Source organism: Dryobates pubescens, chromosome 26 (genome assembly GCF_014839835.1).
Source record: "Dryobates pubescens isolate bDryPub1 chromosome 26, bDryPub1.pri, whole genome shotgun sequence".
In the NCBI taxonomy this organism is placed as follows: Eukaryota; Metazoa; Chordata; class Aves; order Piciformes; family Picidae; genus Dryobates; species Dryobates pubescens.
In genome coordinates this window covers 1,672,501-1,695,570 of record NC_071637.1, presented here as the reverse complement: position 1 = coordinate 1,695,570, position 23,070 = coordinate 1,672,501, and the positions used below count along the sequence as shown (strand labels likewise).

Below are 23,070 nucleotides of genomic sequence, written 5' to 3'. Positions count from 1 at the left end.
TTTCCTATGAGGGTGGTGGAACACTGGAACAGGTTACCCTGGGGAGTGGTTGAGGCCCCATCCCTGGAGATATTCAAGGTGAGGGTGGACAGGGCTCTGGGCAGCCTGATCTTGTGGAAGATGTCCCTGCTGACTGCAGGGGGGGTTGGACTGGATGAAGGTACCTTGAAGGTCCCTTCCAACCCAGACCATTCTATGATTCTATGATTTTATGGTTCAGTGATTCCATGATTCTGTGATTCAGTTGGGATGCAGTAGGTTTCAAGTGGAGCATGGTAGATTTAGGTTGGATATTTGGAGGAAGTTCTTCACAGTGAGGGTGGTGAAATGCTGGAACAGGCTGCCCAGGGATGTGGTTGAAGCCCTGTCCCCAGGAGACATTCAAGATCAGACTCAATGTGGCCCTGGGCAGCCTGATCTAGGGGGAGATGTCCCTGCACACTGCAGTGGGGGTTGGACAAGATGACTTTTCAGGGTGCCTCCCAAGCAGATGCACTGTGTGAGTCTGTGAATCTGTGAGTGACATCCCTGCACTTCATAACTGATGAAGAAAAGCAGCAGACCTCAGGAAGCCTTTTCCCCTGCCACATGTTCCTCTGCTGGTGGAGAACCTGCAAGAGAGCAAAACCTGCTGTCAGGTCATGTGTAAAGCTGACCTGCAACAATCAATTTGACTTTGCATTTGGATTCATTCCCTCTGAAGCCTACTGAGCCCTTGCAGGTCTTCCCTGGGTTTCTTTCTGTGTGTGCTGCTAATGGAGCTGGCAATCCTCCCTGGGAAGGAGAGATTGCACCTCAGCAGGGTTATCAGAAATGAAGAGTGTTAATAAAGCAAGCCTGGGTCTTGAAACCCCTGTTAACATTCATCAGATTAATAGAGAAAGGGGGAAAGGCTGGGAAACATTGCAGGCAGGGCTTGCTCTCCCTCCCACTGCCTTCCTCAGGGGCTGGAGGAGGCTGCTGCTGATCTCTTCTCACAGGTAATTACAGAATCAGAATCACCAAGGCTGGAAGAAATCTCAAAGATCATCAAGTCCAACCTGTCACCACAGACCCTATGACTAAACCATGGCACCAAGTGCCACATCCAATCCCCTCTTGAACACCTCCAGGGATGAGGACTTCACCACCTCCCTGGGCAGCACATCCCAATGGCCAATTACTCTCTCTGGGAGGAACTTTCTCCTCACCTCCAGCCTAAACCTCCACTGGCACAGCTTGAGACTGTGTCCTCTTGTTCTGGTGCTGGGTGCCTGGGAGCAGAGACCAACCTCCACCTGGCTACAGCCTCCCTTCAGGGAGTTGCAGAGAGCAAGAAGGTCTCCCCTGAGCCTCCTCTTCTGCAGGCTAAGCAACCCCAGCTCCCTCAGCCTCTCCTCACAGGGCTGTGCTCCAGACCCCTCCCCAGCTTTGTTGCCCTTCTCTGGACACCTTCAAGTCTCTCAATGTCCTTCTTAAACTGAGGGGCCCAGAACTGGACACAGGACTCAAGGTGTGGCCTAAGCAGTGCTGAGCACAGGGCACAATGAGCTCCCTGCTCCTGCTGGCCTCACTGTTCCTGTTGCAGGCCAGGATGCCATTGGCCTTCTTGGCCCCCTGGGCACACTGCTGGCTCATGTTCAGGTAGCTGCCAACCAGCACTCCCAGGTCCCTTTCTGCCTGGCTGCTCTCAGCCACTCTGCCCCCAGCCTGTAGCTCTGCATGTGACAGAACAAGAGGGAATGGCCTCAAGCTGCCACTGGGGAGGTTTAGACTGGACATTGGGAAACATTTATCATGGCAAGAGTGGTCAGGGATTGCGAATGTGCTGCCCAGGGAGGTGGTGGAGTCACCAACCCTGGATGTGTTTCAGGGTGGTTTGGGGCTATGGTTTAGGGGAGAGACTTGTAGAGCAGGGTTCTGGGTTGGACTTGGTGATCCTGAGGGGCTTTTCCAATCTGAATGTTGGGAAAGGGAGGCAGCTTGGCTCTGCCCACAGGGCTGTGGTGGGGCTGAGCCCTGCTGCTGGGATGGGTGAATGTGGAGTTCTTCAGGGAAAATGATACAAAATGGAATCCTGTCTCAGCAGACAGCAGGGCAGCCCCAAAACCTTCCACACAGCTACAGCATGGTTGGGTTTGTCTCCATCTCATTCACCTTCCCTCCTTGGCCAGGACAGGAGGTTGCTGCTGCTTAGGCCTGGCCTGACCTTTGGGCTGTGTCCTGACATTGGAGGGCATCTGCTCCACAGGCCATACATCTCTGTTTCACTTTCCTGTTGAACCTTTCAAGAGTGGTGGGCTCAGCAGCCCCAGGAGGCAGTGCTTCTGCTGGTGGCCTCTGCCATGTCCGTGTGTCCCTGCAGCCATCTGTGGTTAGTCACCTTTCAGTCCCACCTGATGCCCCTTTGCTCTCACTTTCCCAGTGTCACAGGAGCTTCCATCTGAACACAAGGAGAAGCTTGTTTGCTGTGAGGCTGCTGGAGTTCCAGAGCAGGCTGCCCAGAGAGGTTGTGGACTCTCCTCTGGAGAGATTCCAAACCCACCTGGATGTTGTGAACCTGCTGTGGGTTTGAGGTTTGACCTGGATGATCCCAGAGGTCCCTTCCAACCCTCACCATGCTGGGATTCAGGAGTTCTGTGGTGTGTTTTTGGCCAGCAGCACTCTCCCCCTTTGCTGTTAGGAAGCTCTTAATTTGGAGGGAAATCTCTATCATATAGCCTCCTCCCTCATACATTGCTTTGGGTTCCCTCCCTCACTGGGAAATCTGAGCAGGCAGCCCATAATTGTCTCTGCCCTTGTCTGGACTGCTTCATTTTCTCCTACATTCACTTTGAGTGGCATTGGAACTGACTGCAGTATTTAAAACTGGAAGAGTCATCTCCAAGAGGAGTTGCAGGGAGGTCATCCTGCCCCTGTACACAGCCCTGGTTAGGCCACACCTGGAGCCCTGTGTCCTGTTCTGGGCTCCTCAGTTCAAAACCGATGTTGAGATTCTCACATGTGTCCAGAGAAGGGCAACAAAGCTGGGGAGGGGCCTGGGGCACAGCCCTGGGAGGAGAGGCTGAGGGAGCTGGGGTTGCTTAGCCTGCAGAAGAGGAGGCTCAGGGGAGACCTTCTTGCTCTCTGCAACTCCCTGCAGGGAGGTTGGAGCCAGGTGGGGGTTGGTCTCTTCTCCCAGGCACCCAGCACCAGAACAAGAGGGCACAGTCTCAAGCTGTGCCAGGGGAGGTTTAGGCTGGATGTTAGGAAGAAGTTCTTCCCAGAAAGAGAGATTGGCCATTGGGATTGGGATGTGCTGCCCAGGGAGGTGGTGGAGTCCCCATCCCTGGAGGTGTTTAAGAAGAGCCTGGATGTGGCACTTGGTGCCATGGTTTAGCTGACTAGATAGGGTTGAGTGATCAGTTGCACTTGATGATCTTGGAGGTCTCTTCCAACCTGGCTGATTCTGTGTTCTCCTAACTCAGATCCAGGAGATGGTCCACTCAGACGCCGCGTCCTACGAGTCCAGCCGGCAAGTGCCCCTGATCAATCGCCCCGGGATGTTAGCCGGCCCCATGAGTGCCCTCAGCCAGTCCCAGCTGATCTCTCAGATGGGGATGAGGAGCAGTGTTACCCACGGGTCCCCATCGCCCCCAGGAAGTAAGTCTGCCACACCATCTCCCTCCAGCTCTACTCAGGAAGAGGAGACAGAGTCACACTATAAGGTACGTGCGGTCGCTCCTGCTCCGGCAGCAGCTGCTGCCTTTCCCTGGGGGTGCACTGTGCTGAATCTGAGCCCAGGCTTTTGGTCTTACTTTGGGTTTAAATATTTCATAGAATCACAGAATGCTTTGGGCTGGAAGGGACTTTAAAGACCATCCAGTTCCAAGCTTTCTGCCGTGGACAGGGCCACCTCCCACCAGCCCAGGCTGCTCCAGGCCTCATCCAACCTGGCCTTGAGCACTTCCACGGAGGGGACATCCACAGCCTCCCTGGGCAACCTGTTCCAGTGTCTCCCCACCCTCACTGTACAGAATTTCTTCCTAATCTCCAATCTAAATCTGCCCTCTTCCAACTTATTTATGTATAGAGGGAGAATTCCTGAAGGATGGGGAGACTGCGCCCAGCCGAGGGTGAGGTCCAGCGTGGCAGGCAAGCACAGCGGCTTGGGCTGTGTGTGCAGCAAGCTGGGCAATCAGAGCTGGGCTTTTGCTCTCCACAGTTCACCAGGTCCAGCAAGCTGCATGATGAGACTCTGTATGAGGAAGGTTTTGATGGGCAAAGAAGGTTCAGGGCTAAGGTTCTACAAAGGCTTGGGTGCAGACATAGCTTTCTGGGGGTCAGTAGAGGAGTCTAAACCAGGGAAGAGAAAATAACACTAGGTGAGATTTAACTGAGCTTATCAGGCATGGCTTGCTAAGGGGGGGGGGGGGAAGGACAGATGGGCAGAGTCCAAGAAGACATTTAACAAATCCAAGTGCAGGGTGCTGCAGTTTGGCCACAGCAGCCCCAGGCAGTGCTACAGGCTGGGGGCAGAGTGGCTGAGAGCAGCGAGGCAGAAAGGGACCTGGGGGTACTGGTTGACAGTAGGCTGAACATGAGCCAGCAGTGTGCCCAGGTGGCCAAGAAGGCCAAAGGCATCCTGGCCTGGATCAGGAGAAGTGTGTCCAGCAGGAGCAGGGAGGTCATTGTGCCCTGTGCTCAGCACTGCTTAGGCCACACCTTGAGTCCTGTGTCCAGTTCTGGGCTCCTCAGGTTAGGAAAGAGGTTGAGCTGCTGGAAGGTGTCCAGAAAAGGGCAACAGAGCTGGGGAGGGGTCTGGAGCACAGCCCTGTGAGGAGAGGCTGAGGGAGCTGGGGTTGCTTAGCCTGCAGAAGAGGAGGCTCAGGGGAGACCTTATCACTGTCTACAACTCCCTGAAGGGAGGTTGTAGCCAGGTGGGGGTTGGTCTCTTCCCCCAGGCACCCAGCACCAGAACAAGAGGACACAGTCTCAAGCTGGACCAGGGGAGGTTTAGGCTGATGTTAGGAAGAAGTTCTTCCCTGAAAGAGAGATTGGTCATTGTGATTGGAATGTGCTGCCCTGGGAGGTGGTGGAGTCCCCATCCCTGGAGGTGTTCAAGAGGGGATTGGATGTGGCACTTGGAGCCATGGTTTAGTTGTCAGGAGGTGTTGGGTGAGAGGTTGGACTTGATGATCTCTGAGGTCTTTTCCAACCTGATTGATTCTATGATTCTATGACTCTCTGACAGACAGGGCAACTTTCCAAGCAATGTAATTACTCCTTGCAGGACTGCTGAAGCCAGGCAGTTGCTGAGCCCTTGATGCTTCAGCACAGTGGCTCTGCAGGCAGAGCTGCTGGTGGCCTGTTTGCCCTCAAGGATTCAGAGATCTGGACTGCAGCAGCCAACTGCCAACAGTTTTCTTCTCTCCCATGTTTAACCTCTGGTGTATTTAGTGTTCTCTTTGCTATAAAATAAGGATAATGGAGCTCCCCTGGAGTGCAAGCTTCCACAGAGCATGGTTAATGTGTGGAGAGCTTTGATGCATGTCTCCAGTGCTTTCCAGGGGTCTTTGCCTTTCCACAGCCTCACACTTAGGCTTCTGTGGTCCCATATATTGAACACACTGCCTGGTGCATCCCCCACTTAGCCACAGGGGCTTCTTTCTGTGCTGCCTCCACTGGGAGCATCCCAGTTTCCAGTCTTGCTCTTTTACTTCCCAGGCAGACCCAGTCAGCCACCTGCACCCTGTAGTAAAGCCTGAGCAGTGCATGTGAAGTGTTGAATACATAAGATTCAAGTAGTGCCATTGCTGGGTATTTTTCCTGGGTCCATACCTGCTAGCAGGGTGAAACAGATTTCAGATAGCCCCAGTGGGGTGGCTGATGTGATGCTGATGCTACTTGGTCTATGGTGCCCAGGGAATGGGGAGGCTGAGTGGGTGAGGAAGAGCAGAAGCAGCTTGCAAAAGGGGATTACAGGGCTGGAAATCAAAAGCCTTGAGGAGGTCAAGTTTGGAAATATTTATGGGCTGTTAAAGGGATCTGGCTGGGAAGAAAGGTGTTGGGAGAGGTCCCAGAAGAGGACCAAGGAGGGATTGAGCTTGTGCTGCCAGGAGGAGGAGGAAAGAGAAGGGGAATGTCTGAGGATGAGTGTCTGGGAAGCCACAGCTTTGGAGCAGAGATCCCCCAAGCTGTGAGCTGGGCTGTGAGGAGACACTCAAGCCAGGCTCAGCACCCACTAGCAGTTCAAGTAATAATGCCAGAGGCTCTTTCAGCCAGAGACCCCCCAGGGCTGCTGCCCTCCTGTCCATGCTGGGACCCCTCCTTTCCCCATGCTCTCTCCCATCCCCTTCACTTACAAGCTGTAGCAGGGACTCAGCTCGGTCTGCCGCCGGCTAACCGCTAAGGTTCATCTCTTGGTTTTGCAGGTTACTGGAGAGAAAAGACCATCAACAGACCTGGGCAAAAAGCCCAAAAGCCAAAAGAAGAAGAAGAAGAAGGACCCCAACGAGCCCCAGAAGCCTGTGTCAGCCTATGCCCTGTTTTTCCGAGACACACAAGCGGCCATCAAGGGGCAGAACCCCAACGCCACCTTCGGGGACGTCTCGAAGATCGTTGCATCAATGTGGGACAGTCTGGGGGAAGAACAGAAGCAAGTGAGTTCCTGCAAAGCCTCCTCTGGCCTTGCCAAACTGCTCAAGTGTGGGGGGGCCGTGGTGCAAGGCATCAGACTCCCCAGGCACCTTAGCAGCTTGGCTTGAAGATGCTGAGGGAGAATCAGAGAATCATAGAATGGAGTGGAGTGGAGTGGAGTGGAGTGGAGTGGAGTGGAGTGGAGTGGAGTGGAGTGGAGTGGAGTGGAATAGAATAGAATAGAATAGAATAGAATAGAATAGAATAGAATAGAATAGAATAGAATAGAATAGAATAGAATTAACCAGGTTGGAAAAGACCCTCAAGATCATCGAGTCCAACCTATCACCCAACACCATCTAATCAACTAAACCATGGCACCAAGTGCCTCATCCAGGCTCTTCATAAACACATCCAGGGATGGGGACTCCACCACCTCCCTGGGCAGCACATCCCAATGGCCAATTACTCTCTCTGGGAAGAACTTTCTCCTCACCTCCAGCCTAAACCTCCACTGGCACAGCTTGAGACGGTGTCCTCTTGTTCTGGTGCTGCTTGCCTGGGAGAAGAGACCAACCCCCACCTGGCTACAACCTCCCTTCAGGGAGTTGTAGAGAGCAAGAAGGTCTCCCCTGAGCCTCCTCTTCTGCAGGCTAAGCAACCCCAGCTCCCTCAGCCTCTCCTCACAGGGCTGTGCTCCAGACCCCTCCCCAGCTTTCTTGCCCTTCTCTGGACACCTTCCAGCAGCTCAACCTCTTTCCTAACCTGAGGAGCCCAGAACTAGACACAGGACTCAAGGTGTGGCCTAAGCAGTGCTGAGCACAGGGCACAATGACTTCCCTGCTCCTGCTGGCCTCACTGTTCCTGGTGCAGGCCAGAATGCCATTGGCCTTCTTGGCCACCTGGGCACACTGCTGGCTCATGTTCAGCCTACTGTCAACCAGTACCCCCAGGTCCCTTTCTGCCTCGTATAGAATGGGCCAGGCTGGAAGGGACCTCCAAAGCTCATCCAGTCCTACCTCCCTGCAGTCAGCAGGGACATCCCCAATAGAGCAGGCTGCCCAGGGCCTTGTTGAGCCTCACCTTGAATATCTCCAGGGAAGGGGCCTCCACCACCTCCCTGGGCCACCTTGGGAAACAGAAGCTGAGTGCAGGAGTGGTACTGAAGTGCCCATTGCCACTCCAAGCCACGCTTGAGAGATTTGCATGCCCCACGCTGGTGCAGCAGTGATGTGACCTTGCCTTTGGATACCTCTGTGGGTTGCCTGGCACAAAAGGCTTTGCCACCTGCACGCCTCGAGGTTCTGATGCATGTCGCAGGCAGGGCAGGGATGGGGCTGCAAAAGGATGGATTTTGCCTCTGCCCTGTTTTTAGAAGGAGCTCTGTTGTTGGGAGGAGCAACTTTGTGTGACAACTCAGTATTCTTTCATCAGACTTTGGAGAAACATCAGTGGCCTTGCCCTGGCGTGGGGTTTTACAGCCTCAGGCGGGAGATGGGTTTGCATTTGCTTATTTACTTACAAGGCGTGACCAAACTGTCTAAGCACTACTAACCCTCTGCTGCCCCCAAATCTAACATTAAGGCTTTAACAGCTTAGGAAGGACATGTCTGAAGTGGCCTCTCAGAGGAAGCCTCTCTGCCCCAAAGCTGTCAACCACATTCAGTCTTTCACACAGAGACTTGTGGGTCCTGCTTGAACTGCCTTGGTGGTGCTGAGTCACTACGAAAGCCTGTGACTGGCTGTTGAGACAGCCCCAGGGAACACTCTCCATAGCAAGTGTGTCTTGTCATCAGGCACAGAAAGTCCTGATGCTGTGTGTGATGTCTCTGAGCATGCTCAGAGAAGGGCCACGAGGATGAGCAGAGGGCTGGAGCTGCTCTGCTATGGAGACAGACTGAGGGAACTGGGGTTGTTCAGTCTGGAGAGGAGAAGGCTCCCAGGAGACTTTATTGTAGCCTCCCAGTGTCTGAAGGGGGCTACAAGAAAGCTGGGGAGGGACTTTTGAGGGTGTCAGGGAGGGATAGGACTGGGGGGGTTGGAGCAGAACTAGAAATGGGGAGATTCAGCTTGGCTGTGAGGAAGAAGTTGTTGCCCATGAGGGTGGTGAGAGCCTGGCACAGGCTGCCCAGGGAGGTGGTGGAAGCCTCCTGCCTGGAGGTGTTTGCAGCCAGGCTGGAGGTGGCTGTGAGCAACCTGCTGTGGTGTGAGGTGTCCCTGCCCATGGCAGGGGGGTTGGAACTGGCTGAGCCTTGAGGTCCCTTCCACCCTGACAATTCTATGATTCTGTGAGCCATTTGAAGTCTCTATCCTGTGCAAAGCTGTGATGTTTCCACAAGCCTCCCTCTTTTCTTTGGATGGCTGACTGGGGGATCATGCAGGAATCTCTCATGCTGAAGAAGAGAGGCAGACCCCCTCCTGGTGCAGATGGTTGACCCTAGCCCAGCCACCTGGAAAGCTGTAGAGCAGAGGCTGGGTTTGGGCTATTGTTATGAGGTGTGGGAGGCTCAGGGGCATGAAGAAACTTCTGTGTCACCACTTTCCCCTGCTTTCATCCCCCCCAGCATCTCGATCTGCCTCTCCTTTACTCCATCCAGTTACAAATCTCTCTGCAGACCGGGCAATGAGCTGGGCTGCAAACGTGGTTTATGTACTGCAAGTGCTGGTGTGACCCTGACTCAGCACAGTGCAAGTGCTCAGCTCTTAATTAACAGCAGGGATTAAAGCAGGCCGTTTATCTTCCCTGCTAACTCTGCTGCTTCACGAGCTGGGAGCAGCCTTGCCTCCTCTTTCCACACGCTTCCTAAGTGGCTCCCTTTCTCCCTCTGTAATTGATTTAATTAAGTCATTTGTTCCTTGTCAGAATGCTTAAATATTAACTTCCTGGCTTTGTCTCCAGCTGTATACTTCCCTCCCATGACGGCTCCCTCCCTGCCCAGGGCTGGGGCTGGAGGGACACTCTTTATCTCAGGCTCCGGGACCGTACCGCTGCTCTGTGCACTGCGGCACGTTCGCTCCTGAAGTCTTTGGCGGGGAGGGAGTTTATTTAGTCCCTGTTTGCTTTCCACTGCCAGCATCCCCAGACAGGTTTGTTTAGATTTGTAAAGGGGGGGGGGGGAAGGAAAAGGAACCCCCCCAAAAAGGTTTAACAAAGTATCTTTAATATGTGACTGTAAGTGCCTAGGCTGGCCTGCAGAGCTTTCTCCTGAGGACTGCAGGACGTGATACAAACAGCCATGATCAGAGAACTGTCAGGGCTGGGAGGGACCTCAAGGCTCAGCCAGTTCCAACCCCCCTGCCATGGCCAGGGACACCTCACACCACAGCAGGTTGCTCACAGCCACCTCCAGCCTGGCTGCAAACACCTCCAGGCAGGAGGCTTCCACCACCTCCCTGGGCAGCCTGTGCCAGGCTCTCACCACCCTCATGGGCAACAACTTCTTCCTCACAGCCAAGCTGAATCTCCCCATTTCTAGTTCTGCTCCAACCCTCCAGTCCTATCCCTCCCTGACACCCTCAAAAGTCCCTCCCCAGCTTTCTTGGAGCCCCCTTCAGATCCTGGTAGGCCACAAGAAGGTCTCCTCGGAGCCTTCCAGACTGAACAGCCCCAACTCCCTCAGTCTGTCCTCAGCTCCAGCCCTCTGCTCATCCTCATGGCCCTTCTCTGGGCACCTTCCAGCACCTCCAGATCCTTCTTGTAATAGAGGCTCCAGAACTGGACACAGTGCTGCAGGTGGTGTCTCAGCAGAGAGCAGAGGGGGAGAATCACCTCCCTGGCCCTGCTGGCTCTGCTTCTCTTGCTGCAGCCCAGGATGGGATTGGCTCTCTGGGCTGCAAGTGCTCACTGCTGGCTCCTGTTGAGCTTCTCATCCACCAGCACCCCTAAGCCCCCCAGACAAGCAGCCACATGGGAGGGGACAGTGACCAGCCAGGACAGCTACACACCACTGACCAAATTCCTGCTTAGGATCTGTGACTCCACTCTGCCACATGGCTGCACCAAACTGTGGTTCAGCTCACTGCCAGGCAGGAGCATTGTGCTCTGGGGAAAGGTGGCAAAGGGAAATACTGCAGCTGGTGTGCTGCTCCTAGCTTCATTGGCAACAGTGATTTTGAGCATCTTCATTTCCTCAGTGAAGAGGACAACCCAGGGAAAAGCCAACACAGTGATGGCAAAGCAGCGAAGCAAAACACTCTTCACACAGTCAGAGAATTGTCAGGGTCAGAAGGGACCTCAAGGATCACCCAGTTCCAACCCTGGGGTTGGTTGGATGGAAGGACCTTAAAAGATCACCTAGCCCAACCTCCTGCAGCCAGCAGGGACAGCTGCAACTAGAGCAGGTTGCTCAGAGACCCAACCTCCCTCACCTGGAATGGTGCCAGGGAGGGCAATCTCCCATCTCTTTGGGTGACCTGGGACCTCACCACACTGTGTCAAACATTTCTTCCTTCTCTCTGACCTAAATCTGCCTCTTTTGGTGCCAAACCATCACTCCTTGTCCAGTCACAGCAGCCCCTGCTCAAAACTGTCCCCAGCTTTCTGCACTCCAAGGCCACCAGAAGCTCTCCCTGGAGCCTTCTCTTCTCCAGGCTGCACAACCCCAACTCTCTCAGCCTGGCCTCACAGCAGAGGGCTTCCAGCCCTCCCAGCAGTGCTGTGGCCTCCTCTGGCCCTGCTCCAACAGCTCCATGTCTGTGCTGAGGACTCCAGAGCTGCCCCAGCACTGCAGGTGGGGTCTCAGCAGAGCACAGCAGAGGGGCAGAATCCCCTCCCTGCCCCTGCTGCCCACACTGCTGGGGATCAGCCCAGGACAGGGCTGGCTCTGGGCTGTGAGCTCATGGTGCCATCTCATCTCCAGCTTTTCATCCCTCAGCACCTCAGGTCCTTCTCCACAGGGCTGCTCTCCAGCCCTTCATCCCCCAGCTTGCATTGAAACATGGAAACTGCCCTGACCCAGGAGCTGGACCTGGCACTTTGGCTTGGTTTTTTTCTTCTACAAAGTTCAACAAGGCAAATGCAGGAACAGGTGGTCCTGTGCCACCCCCAGGCAGACAGAGCCTCAGCTCCTTCATCTGCACCAGCACCACAGACACTACCTGGAGCATCACTGCAGGCAGACACAAGGCATGCCCTCTTTGGCAGGTAGCTCAGGCCAGGAGGCAGAGGGTTAAGCCTCTGCCATGGGTGCTGCTAATGATTCTGTGCACTGTAATATCAAAGCTGCAGCTATTTATTTGCCATTGAGCAGGTGCTGCTGCTCCCACAAAGCAAATTTGCTTTCTCCTCCTGATGAAACCAGCAAAACAAAGGTTGCTCACATCCCAGTCCAGAGATGGGTTTTTCTTTCCCTGTGCACTAGCTGAAAGACAAACACCAAGCAGGAACCAGAATGCATATTATGCAAGGAACCACATCATCTAGGAGCAGCTTTGATTTGGCTGCTGTTGTCACAGACATGGATTGCACCAACAGCCTGCCCTCCCTCCCCCCCACCCCCCACCCCTCTTTTGTTCTTCCTGGTTTATCATTTGTGCCTTTGTCATTTTGTTCCTCCATCTCTCCCCTCAGCCTCTCCACAATGAATCTTCATTTTCCCTCTGACACCCTTGGATCTAAATTTCCTTATTTCCTGCCTTTTTTTATTTATATCTGTTGCCTGGTGATTTGATCATGCAGTGGAATACAGGATTAGCAATCTCCCTGTCCTTGGGGACGGCTCAAGGACACCTGTTCGGCACAGCAGAGTTTCTCCCCCGCTTTAACCCCTTCCAGCATGGCCATGGCTCTGCCACAGGGGCAAAACCTCTCAGCATCCCCAGGGCTGCCTTGGCAGGATGTTGTCATCTTCATGTATGGGGCTTGGCCTCTTCTCCCTAGGAGCAGGTGATAGGATCATAGAGTAGAATCACAGAATCATAGGATCAATAAGGTTGGAAAAGACCTCAGAGATCATCAAGTCCAATCTCTCACCCAACACCTCCTGACAACTAAATCATGGCTCCAAGTGCCACATCCAATCCCCTCTTGAACACCTCCAGGGATGGGGACTCCACCACCTCCCTGGGCAGCACATCCCAATGGTAATCACTCTCTCTGTGAAGAACTTTCTCCTCACCTCCAGCCTAAACTTCCCCTGGCACAGCTTGGACTGTGTCCTCTTGTTCTGGTGCTGGGTGCCTGGGAGAAGAGACCAACCCCCACCTGGCTACAACCTCCCTTCAGGGAGTTGTAGAGAGCAAGAAGGTCTCCCCTGAGTCTCCCCTGCAGGCTAAGCAACCCCAGCTCCCTCAGCCTCTCCTCCCAGGGCTGTGCCCCAGACCCCTCCCCAGCTTTGTTGCCCTTCTCTAGGCACCTTCAAGTCTCTCAATGTCCTTCTTAAACTGAGGAGCCCAGAACTGGACACAGGACTCAAGGTGTGGCCTAACCAGTGCAGTGTACAGGGGCAGAATGACCTCCCTGCTCCTGCTGGCCACACTCTTCCTGATGCAGGCCAGGATGCCCTTGGCCACCTGGGCACACTTCTGGCTCATGTTCAGCTGCTGTCAACCAGCACCCCCAGGTCCCTTTTCTGCCTGGCTGCTCTCCAGCCACTCTGACCCCAGCCTGTAGCTCTGCCTGGGGTTGTTGTGGCCAAAGTGCAGCCCCTGGCACTTGGACTTGTTGAATGCCATCCTGTTGGCCTCTGCCCATCTGTCCAGCCTGTCAAGGTCCCTCTGCAGAGCTCTCCAACCCTCTAACAGATCAACTCCTGCCCCCAGCTTGCTGTCATCTGCAAATTTACTGCTGATGGACTCAATGCCCTCATCCAGATCATCAATAAAGATATTGAACAGGATGGGGGCCAGCACTGATCCCTGGGGCACACTACTGGTGCCTGGCTGCCAGCTGGCTGTGGCACCATTCACCACCACTCTCTGGGCTCAGCCTCCAGCCAGTTCCTAACCCAGCTCAGAGAGCTGCTGTCCCAGCCAGGGGCTGACAGCTGATGTGCTGAGAGGAAATGGCCTGAAATTGTGCTAAGGGAGGTTTAGATGAATCATAGAATCATGGAATGGGAGGGGTTGGAAGGGACATCTAGAGATCATCCAGTCCAACCCCACTGCCAGAGCAGGGGCACCTAGGGCAGGTCATACAGGAACACATCCAGGTGGGGCTTGAAAGTCTCCAGAGAAGGAGACTCCACAACCTTTCTGGGCAGCCTGTTTCAGGCCTCCAGCACCCTCACAGCAAAGGAGTTTCTCCACTTCCTCAGATGGAGCCTCCTGACTTCCAGTTTGTGCCCATCACACCTTTTCCTGCTGCTGGGCACCACTGGAAGGAGCCTGGCCCCATCTTCTTCCTCCCACCCTTTAGATCATCAGTGATGGTGATGATGATGGAGTACAGGGGACAGTGTCAAGCTGCCAGCTGCAGATGTCTCTGCAGCCTGCTTCTTTTCATTTAGGAAATCCAAGAACAGATTCAAAGCATTGGGTCAGTGTTTCCCTAGACCCTGGAAACTCAGAGCAGAGGCTTCAAGAAGCTCCTGAGCAATCACTAAGTAAATCTCAGGCTGAACCAGGGCTTCCCATCCTAACTGAAAAGAAGCAAAGCTGGATAGAGTCAGCATTTCCAGCTGAGTTCATGGATCTGGGGACTCACTGGGGCCACAGTGGTGCTGGAGCTCTTGCTTGTGATAGCCCTGCTTCAGCAGGACCAGCTCAGTAATGCTGAGGGACTCCATGGCCAAATGCAGATCTGCTTCTCCCATACAGATGCACAGCCTGGAGCACAATAGAGTGTTCACACTCCAGGGATGAGTGACCCAGCAGAAAACATCAGATCCCTCATCTCATCAAATCCCTCTGCTCATTGATACCTCACCTGCTGACAGGACACTGCCTAGGTCTGCAGTGGGCCAGCGGCATCTCAGGCCAGCCTTAGAGCTGTGCTGTGGCAGAGCCATCACAGAGGAGAGATCCCATGGGACACACATGCAACAGGTGCTGCCTGGCAGCATGGCCACCAAACTGCCCACTTCCAGCATTCTACAGACCTGGCAGCTGCTGGCATTTTCCTGCTACTGCCCCAAAGCCCTGGCAGTGGGGGGCTAGGAGGATCCAACCAGTTGCCTTGGCCTGGAAGGAGGTTGCAGCATCTTCTCAGTGTCAAGACCTGTGCTGGAGAAGAATGAAAGGCACTGATCCCAAACAATGTTTCAAGAGAGGTCTGGTGGAAATCAGGATAATGAGAGGGGAGATGTGAAGCATCAGAACTGTTCTTAAGAGCAGCTCCAAGAGTGTGACTTCTCTTCTTGGAGAGCAAGATCAGAAGTGTGGAAGGTGTATGCTGTGTGCTTTTTGTTGGAGGTTAGTGGTTGGATTTGTCACCCTCCTCCTCTGCTTCATTTGGAGTCCTCTGTGGGCTGTCCTGGGAGCACACTTGTGCCCTCACATGGGGTGACAGATGACTTACACCCAGGTGGCAGGGGGGTTGGAACTGGCTGAGCCTTGAGGTCCCTTCCAGCCCTGGCAGTTGTATGATTCTATGCTAGCAGGAACCTTTGAGGATGCTTTAATCAATGGTAATTGCTCTTTAATGAGTAGTTTCTCTATCCATTCTCCAAAGCACTGCCTCACATCACTGGGTCTCCCCCAGGGTAAAGGAGCAGTTCTCCTGAGCCCATGCACATAGTTCCCATTGCCAGGGCCTTTTGTGTAGGTGTCCACAGGGATGTCAGATGCTCAGCAGCTCCTGTGCCATAGCTAGGAGAATCTGGGGGAATTGGAGGAACACAAAACCAGCAACCTCATGATGGACATCATTGGCAGCTGTCTTCCATGCCCAAGCTGCTTGACCTCAGGACTTAGCAACCCAGAACCTATTAGACACTAGTCTGAAGGAGGTGTGCTGAGATTTGCACCCCATAGCTTGAGTAGGTTGGTTTTAATGGGGGGAGGGACAGAATAAGTTCCCCATGAAGGAATCAGGAGGAACACAAAGAAGGGTGCAAGGAGATGAGGAAGAGTGAGATGAAGAAGGGTGAGATGGATGTGTTTGCATTTCCAATGGCTGTGTGGAGACCACCTGCAAAGAGAAGAGCTGTGTGACAGAGCCTGCTGTGCATGGAGGGGCTGCTTTGGAGTCCTCTTAGGAGAAAGCTACAAGTGAGGATGTCCCAAGAGATGTCTTGCAAGGAAGTGTACAATAGCTACAAGAACAACCCTCCAGATCTACAAGGAGAATAAAATCCAGGCTTATACATTTAGGGGCAAACCAAACCCCAGCCATGGAATCACAGAAAAGAGGGCAAGAAGAGACTTAAGAGGTCAACCAGCCCATAGTGCTGCCTGAAGTCAGGATCATCTCTGCTTAAGCCATTCCTGATGGATGTGTGCCTAATCTGCTCTTAAACCCTCGGTGGTGGAGATTACACCATCTCCCCAGGCAATCTCTTCCCCTGCTTAATTATCCTGACTGTTAGGAAGGCTTTCCCCTTGCTTAGCCACCATGGCCCTTGCTGCAGCTTAAGCCTATTGCCCCTTCCCTGTCCTCAACAGATGCAGAAGTTTCCTCAGTGCCTCCTCTGCTGCATCACATTTGGAGGCTCTGCTCCTCTGGGTCTTCTCTCCCAGCTAAGTAAACCACATCCTTCAGCTCCCCTCTGGAGATCCTTGCTGCAGTTTCCATCCCTTCTCTGCTGATAGAATCATAGAACTGCCTGGTTGGAAAAGATCTTCAGATCACTGAGTCCAACCATAGACTAACATCTCCCTGTACACAACTCTAAGCCCATGTCCCTTTAAACTGGATTTGAAGGGGGAAGGGGCTGAAACCAGTCCCCCCAGGCAGGAGTCTGGGGGCGATAAGCTTGAGCCAGGGGTGAAACCAGCAGCCCAGCTGAGGTGCATGTACACTAATGCACGAAGCTTGGGTAACAAACAAGAGGAGCTGGAAGCCTTGCTGCAGCAGGAAAGTTATGATGTAGTTGCCATCACAGAGACGTGGTGGGACGACTCACATGACTGGAGCTTGGCAATTGATGGCTGCAGGCTCTTCAGGAAAGACAGGCAGGGAAGAAGGGGTGGAGGGGTGGCCCTGTACATCAGGGAGGCTCTAGATGCCATTGAGACGGAGATCAGGGATCATCAGGTTGAGTGCCTGTGGGTGAGAATTAGAGGGAAGGCAAACAGGGCTGACATCCTGGTTGGAGTCTGTTATAGACCACCCAACCAGGAAGAAAAAGTTGATGAAGCATTTTTTAGGCAACTTAAGGCTGTCTCAGGATCTCCTGACCTTGTTCTCATGGGTGACTTCAACCTGCCTGACATCTGCTGGGAACTCAACACAGCAGACAGGAGACAGTCCAGGAGGTTCTTGGAATGCATGGAGGACAGCTTCTTATCCCAGGTGCTGAGTGAGCCTACCAGGAGCAAGGCTCTGCTTGACCTCCTCTTCACCACCAGGGCAGGGCTGGTGGGGATGTGGTGGTCAGAGGCTGTTCAGGGGCCAGTGACCAGCAGAGAATTGAATTTTCAGTACTCAAGCTAAGAGGGGCAGCAAGAAGACCTCCACTCTGGACTGCCAGAGGGCAGACTTCAGGTTGCTCAAGGAACTAACTCAGAAGGTTCCTTGGGATAAAGCCCTTAGAAACAAAGGGGTCCAGGAGAGCTGGGACTACTTCAAGGAGGAACTCTTGAAGGCACAGGATCAGGCTGTGCCAATGCGCCGGAAGATGAGCCCCGGGGCAGACGGCCTGGATGGGTGATGAGCTTCTAAAGGAACTAAGGGAAAAAAGAGGGTGTATCACCTTTGGAAGAAAGGGGAGGCAACCCATGAAAAGTTTAAGGATGTTGCTAGGTCTTGTAGGAAGAAAATTAGGGAGGCAAAAGCACATTTGGAGCTTAGCCTGGCCTCTGCTGTGAAGGACAACAAAAAGTCCTTCTATAAATACATTAATAGCAAGAGGAGGGCAGGGACAACCTCCACTCCTTGGTGGACACGGAGGGGAACGTTGCAACAAAGGATGAGGAGCAGGCAGAGGTACTTAACACCTTCTTTGCCTCAATTTATACTAGCAGGACAGAATGTCTTCCAGACAGCTGGCCTGCAGAGCTGGCAGAAGGAGCCAGGGAGCAGCATAGTCTTCCTCTGTTGCAGAATGGGGTAGTTGGTGATCTGCTTAGCCACTTGGATCCCCACAGGTCCATGGGACCAGATGGGATCCATCCCAGGGTGCTGAGAGAGCTGGCAGATGAGCTGCCAAGCCACTCTCCATCATTTTTCAGCAGTCCTGGCTCACTGGAGACATCCCAGAGGACTGGAGGCTGCCAAGGTGGTGCCCATCCACAAGCAGGGCCGGTTGGATGAGCCAGGGACTTCCAGGCCTGTCAGCCTGACCTCAGTGCCAGGCAAGATCATGGAACAGGCATCTGGAGTGCAGTCACACAGCACTTACAGGGTGGCCAAGGGCTCAGGCCCAGCCAGCATGGGTTTAGGAAGGGCAGGTCCTGCCTGACCAACCTGAGCTCCTTCCATGCCCAGGTGACTGCCTGGTGGATGTGGGGCAGGCTGTGGATATAGTCTACCTGGACCTCAGGAAGGCCTTTGCCACCATCCCCCACAGCAAACTCCTGGCCAAGCTGTCAGCCCATGGCTTGGATGGGAGCACACTGCAGTGGGTTAGGAACTGGCTGGAGGCTGAGCCCAGAGAGTGGTGGTGAATGGTGCCACAGCCAGCTGGCAGCCAGGCACCAGTGGTGTGCCCCAGGGATCAGTGCTGGGCCCCATGCTCTTTAACATCTTTATTGATGATCTGGATGAGGGCATCGAGTCCATCATCAGTAAATTTGCTGATGACAGCAAGCTGGGGGCAGGAGTTGATCTGCTGGAGGGCAGAGAGGCTCTGCAGAGGGACCTGGACAGGCTGGGCAGATGGGCAGAGGCCAAGGGCAGGAGATTGAACACATCCAAGTGCCAGGTTCTGCACATTGGCCGCAGCAACCCCAGGCAGTGCTACAGGCTGGGGTCAGAGTGGCTGGAGAGTGGCCAGGCAGAGAGGGACCTGGGGGTGCTGGTTGATGGTAGGCTGAACATGAGCCTGCAGTGCGCCCAGGCAGCCAGGAGGGCCAGTGGCATCCTGGCCTGCATCAGGAACAGTGTGGCCAGCAGGAGCAGGGAGGTCATTCTGCCCCTGTACACTGCACTGGTTAGGCCGCACCTCGAGTCCTGTGTCCAGTTCTGGGCCCCTCAGTTTAGGAAGGAGGTTGACTTGCTGGAGCATGTCCAGAAAAGGGCAACAAGGTTGGTGAGGGGCTTGGAGCACAGCCCTGTGAGGAGAGATTGAGGGAGCTGGGGTTGCTTAATCTGGAGAAGAGGAGACTCAGGGGTGACCTTATTGCTCTCTACAACTACCTGAAGGGGGGTTGTAGACAGGCAGAGGTTGGTCTCTTCTCCCAGGCAACCAGTACCAGAACAAGAGGACACAGTCTCAGGCTGCGTCAGGGGAGGTTTAGGCTGGAGGTTAGGAGGAAGTTTTACACAGAGAGAGTGATTGCCCACTGGAATGGGCTGCCCAGGGAGGTGGTGGGGTCGCCGACGCTGGGGGTGTTCAGGGCGAGGCTTGACAGGATGCTTGGTTGTATGGTTTAGTTGATTAGGTGGTGTCAGATGATAGGTTGGACACGATGATCTCGAAGGTCTCTTCCAACCTGGTTAATTCTATTCTATTCTATTCTATTCTATTCTATTCTATTCTATTCTATTCTATTCTATTCTATTCTAAGCTTCTCACCTTTTAAAGACCTCCAGAGATGCTGACTCCACCACTTCCCTGGACAGCCTGTTTCAGTGCCTGATGGCACTTTTGGTGAAGAAGTTTTCCCTAATATTCAAGCCATACCTCCCCTGGTGCAACTTGAGGCCATTTCCTCTTGTCCTGTCACTTATGAGACTTTTAAATGTGTCCAGAGAAGGGCAACAAAGCTGGGGAGGGGTCTGGAGCACAGCCCTGGGAGGAGAGGCTGAGGGAGCTGGGGTTGCTTAGCCTGCAGAAGAGGAGGCTCAGGGGAGACCTTCTTGCTGTCTCCAACTCCCTGCAGGGAGGTTGTAGCCAGGTGGGGTTTGGTCTCTTCTCCCAGGCACCCAGCACCAGAACAAGAGGACACAGTCTCAAGCTGTGCCAGGGGAGGTTTAGGCTGGAGGTGAGGAGAAAGTTCTTCCCAGAGAGTTGTTGGCCATTGGGATGTGCTGCCCAGGCAGGTGGTGGAGTCCCCATCCCTGGAGGTGTTGAAGAGGGGATTGGATGTGGCACTTGGTGCCATGGTTTAGTAGTCATAAGGTCTGTGGTGACAGGTTGGACTTGATGATCTTTGAGGCCTCTTCCAAACTTATTGATTCTATTTCCTGGGAGAAGAGGCTGGCACCACCTGGCTCCCACCTCCTGCCAGGGGCTTGTAGAGAGCAATGAGATCTCCTCTCAGCCTCCAGGCTGAATAACCCCAGCTCCCTCAGGCACTTCTCACAGGACTTGTGTTCAAGACCCCTCACCAGCCTTGCTGCCCTTCTCTGGACACACTCTTGCCCTCTGAATGTCCTTCTTGTAGTGAGGGGCCCAAAACTGAGCCCTGCACTCGAGGTGCAGCCTCCCCAGTGCCAGCTGCAGGGCTAAGCTCACCTCCCCGCTCCTGCTGGCTGCACCAAAGCTCTCCAGCTAGGACTGCAGCAGAGAGCTTCTCAGCTGGGATCAGTGAACCCCTTGATTTTGGGGAGAGGGGTAGAGTCTGGGTTGTTTCCATCCCCCCCATGCATGGGAAGCAGCATTTGTGGTGGAGCAGGTGGGGTGGGATGCAGAGGTGAGGGAGAGCAGCTCCGGCTGTCACTCAGAGCCCGCTCGACACCGAGGCGCTCGTGGGCGTCAGCAGGCTTTGGACTAATTGTCTGCTCTAATTAACTGGTTATCAAACAAGAACATTTCATTACAGTGCAATTACTAGCAGCTTTGCTGAGACACAGAGGTGTCAGGATTACAATCCCAACATATGCTTCCCCAGCTCAGATTGATTTTTTTTGTTGTTGCCGCTGCTGTTGTTTTCATAACCACTAAACGTTTTTGCTTCCCCCCCACCCACTCACTTAATGACTAATGAAACCCTCCTGCCTAGGAAGAAGGGGAAAAATAAATCAGTGGGCATGGCAGGTTAGGAAGAAAAAAACAGGCAGAATGTTTGGAGGATCCTTAAATCTGATAAATTGCTTGGAAATTAAAATCCCTGGGAGAAAATGGGATTCAATTAGCAACCAACGTGGGCTTGGCAACGTTGGAATTACAGACTTAAAGGTGATAAATACTGCACTAGAGCTGCCTTTCCACACAGGGCTCCTCAGGAGATATCTTCAGATCCACTTTGCCAATGTCAGTGTGGTGTTTCCCAGCCTCAGGCTGCATTTCCCTTCCTTGCTGTCCTCCATGGAGCTCTATCTGGGTGCAGAGTGCTCAGGCTGCAGTTCCTTTCCTTGCTGTCCTCCATGGAGCCCTATCTGGGTGCAGAGTGCTCAGGCTGCAGTTCCTTTCCTTGCTGTCCTCCATGGAGCCCTATCTGGGTGCAGAGTGCTCAGGCTGCAGTTCCTTTCCTTGCTGTCCTCCATGGAGCCCTATCTGGGTGCAGAGTGCTCAGGCTGCAGTTCCTTTCCTTGCTGTCCTCCATGGAGCCCTATCTGGGTGCAGAGAGCTCAGGCTGCAGTTCCTTTCCTTGCTGTCCTCCATGGAGCTCTATCTGGGTGCAGAGTGCTCAGGCTGCAGTTCCACTCCTTGCTGTCCTCCATGGAGCTCTATCTGGGTGCAGAGAGCTCCCCACAGGTAGGGTGGAAATGCTGATGTCCAAGCAAGTGATCCTTAAGGATGTTTTCTTACAGTGAAGGTGGTGAGACACTGGAACAGGTTGCCCAGAGAAATTGTGCATGCTCCATCCTTGGAAGAGTTCAAGGCCAGCTTGGATAAGGCCTTGAGCAACTTAGGCTGGTGGAAAGTGTCCTTGCCCATGGCAGAGAGATTGCACTGGATGGTCTTTGAAGGATCCTTCCAGCCCAAACCATTCTATGCTTCTATGAAAATAAGGTTTCCAAAGCATTTAAACAGAATTTAGGAGAATCCCTACAGATTTTAAACTGAAAGTCAAAGAGCTGAGTAGTTTAACTGTTGGCAGGTTGTTGGCCAGTGTTGGGAAGGTGTTTGAGGTGGGAATTAGCCAGGGGAAGGAGCTGAAGGCCGCCACCAGGCTGCTGTGTCTTGGTTGTTGCAAGCTGCTGCTGTTGTTCAAGCACAATGAAATGCATGCAGATCTCTTCTAACTGACATCAGCTTTTGGTGTGCTGCTGGAGGGGAGCTTGCAGTTTGCAGCAGAGGAGATTGCTGGTGGGGATTGTCCTCAGGAGGTTCTGCCTCTTTTGTTTGGCTGAATTTTTCATTCTGTTTGAAAATATGTTCTAAAATATGGAGACATTCAACACCAGACTCAGTGTGGCCCTGGGGGAGCCTGATCCGGTTGGAGGTGTCCCTGCTGACTGCAGGGGTGTTGGACAAGATGACTTTTGAGCATCCCTTCCAACCCAATGCAGTGTGTGATTCTGTGAACAATCTTCCTGCTTGCACAGTTTAACCCTGGGGGACTCACACTGCTTGAGAGAGGCTGCAGGACACTGTTAGGTTAGATATGGGGAGGAGCAGCTGGGCAAAATGCTGGGCAAGAAGTGGAGCAGCACTGTGAAGCTGCCGTGATGGCTCTCTCCTTACAGGGATGAGATGGAGGAATCATAGAGCTGGGGAACAGTTTGGGTTGGGAAGGACCTCCAAAGGTCATCCATAGAATCAATAAGGTTGGAAAAGACCTCAGAGGTCATCAGGCCCAACCTATTACCTAATACCTAACACCTCCTGACAACTAAACCATGGCTCCAAGGGACACATCCAAGCCTTTCTTGAACACCTCCAGGGATGGGGACTCCACCACCTGCCTGGGCAGCACATCCCAATGGCCAATTACTCTTGCTGGGAAGAACTTTCTCCTCACCTCCAGCCTAAACCTCCCCTGGCACAGCTTGAGACTGTGTCCTCTTGTTCTGGTGCTGGTTGCCTGGGAGAAGAGATCAACCCCCACCTGGCTACAACCTCCCTTCAGGGAGTTGGAGACAGCAAGAAGGTCACCCCTGAGCCTCCTCTTCTGCAGGCTAAGCAACCCCAGCTCCCTCAGCCTCTCCTCCCAGGGCTGTGCCCCAGACCCCTCCCCAGCTTTGTTGCCCTTCTCTGGACACCTTCAAGCATCTCAATGTCCTTCTTAAATTGAGGGGCCCAGTTGGATCCAGCCCAATCCCCCTGCAGCCAGCAGGGACATCTGCAACTAGAGCAGGTTGCTCAGAGTCCCAGACTACCTCACCTGGAATGGTTTCAGGGATGGGGCATCCACCACCTTTCTGGGCAACTTGGGCCAGGGTCTCAC

General features: G+C 53.7%; 1 protein-coding gene across 1 annotated transcript in view; it reads left to right on the top strand.

Annotated features, from left to right (window-relative positions):
• Nucleotides 1-23,070, top strand: part of TOX2 (TOX high mobility group box family member 2) — a 243,177-nt gene that overhangs the window by 205,258 nt on the left and 14,849 nt on the right. The window contains exons 4-5 of the mRNA XM_054173557.1: nucleotides 3,447-3,686; nucleotides 6,393-6,620. Of these exons, the coding sequence (XP_054029532.1) occupies nucleotides 3,447-3,686; nucleotides 6,393-6,620 (468 nt within the window). The remainder of the gene's footprint in view (nucleotides 1-3,446; nucleotides 3,687-6,392; nucleotides 6,621-23,070) is intronic.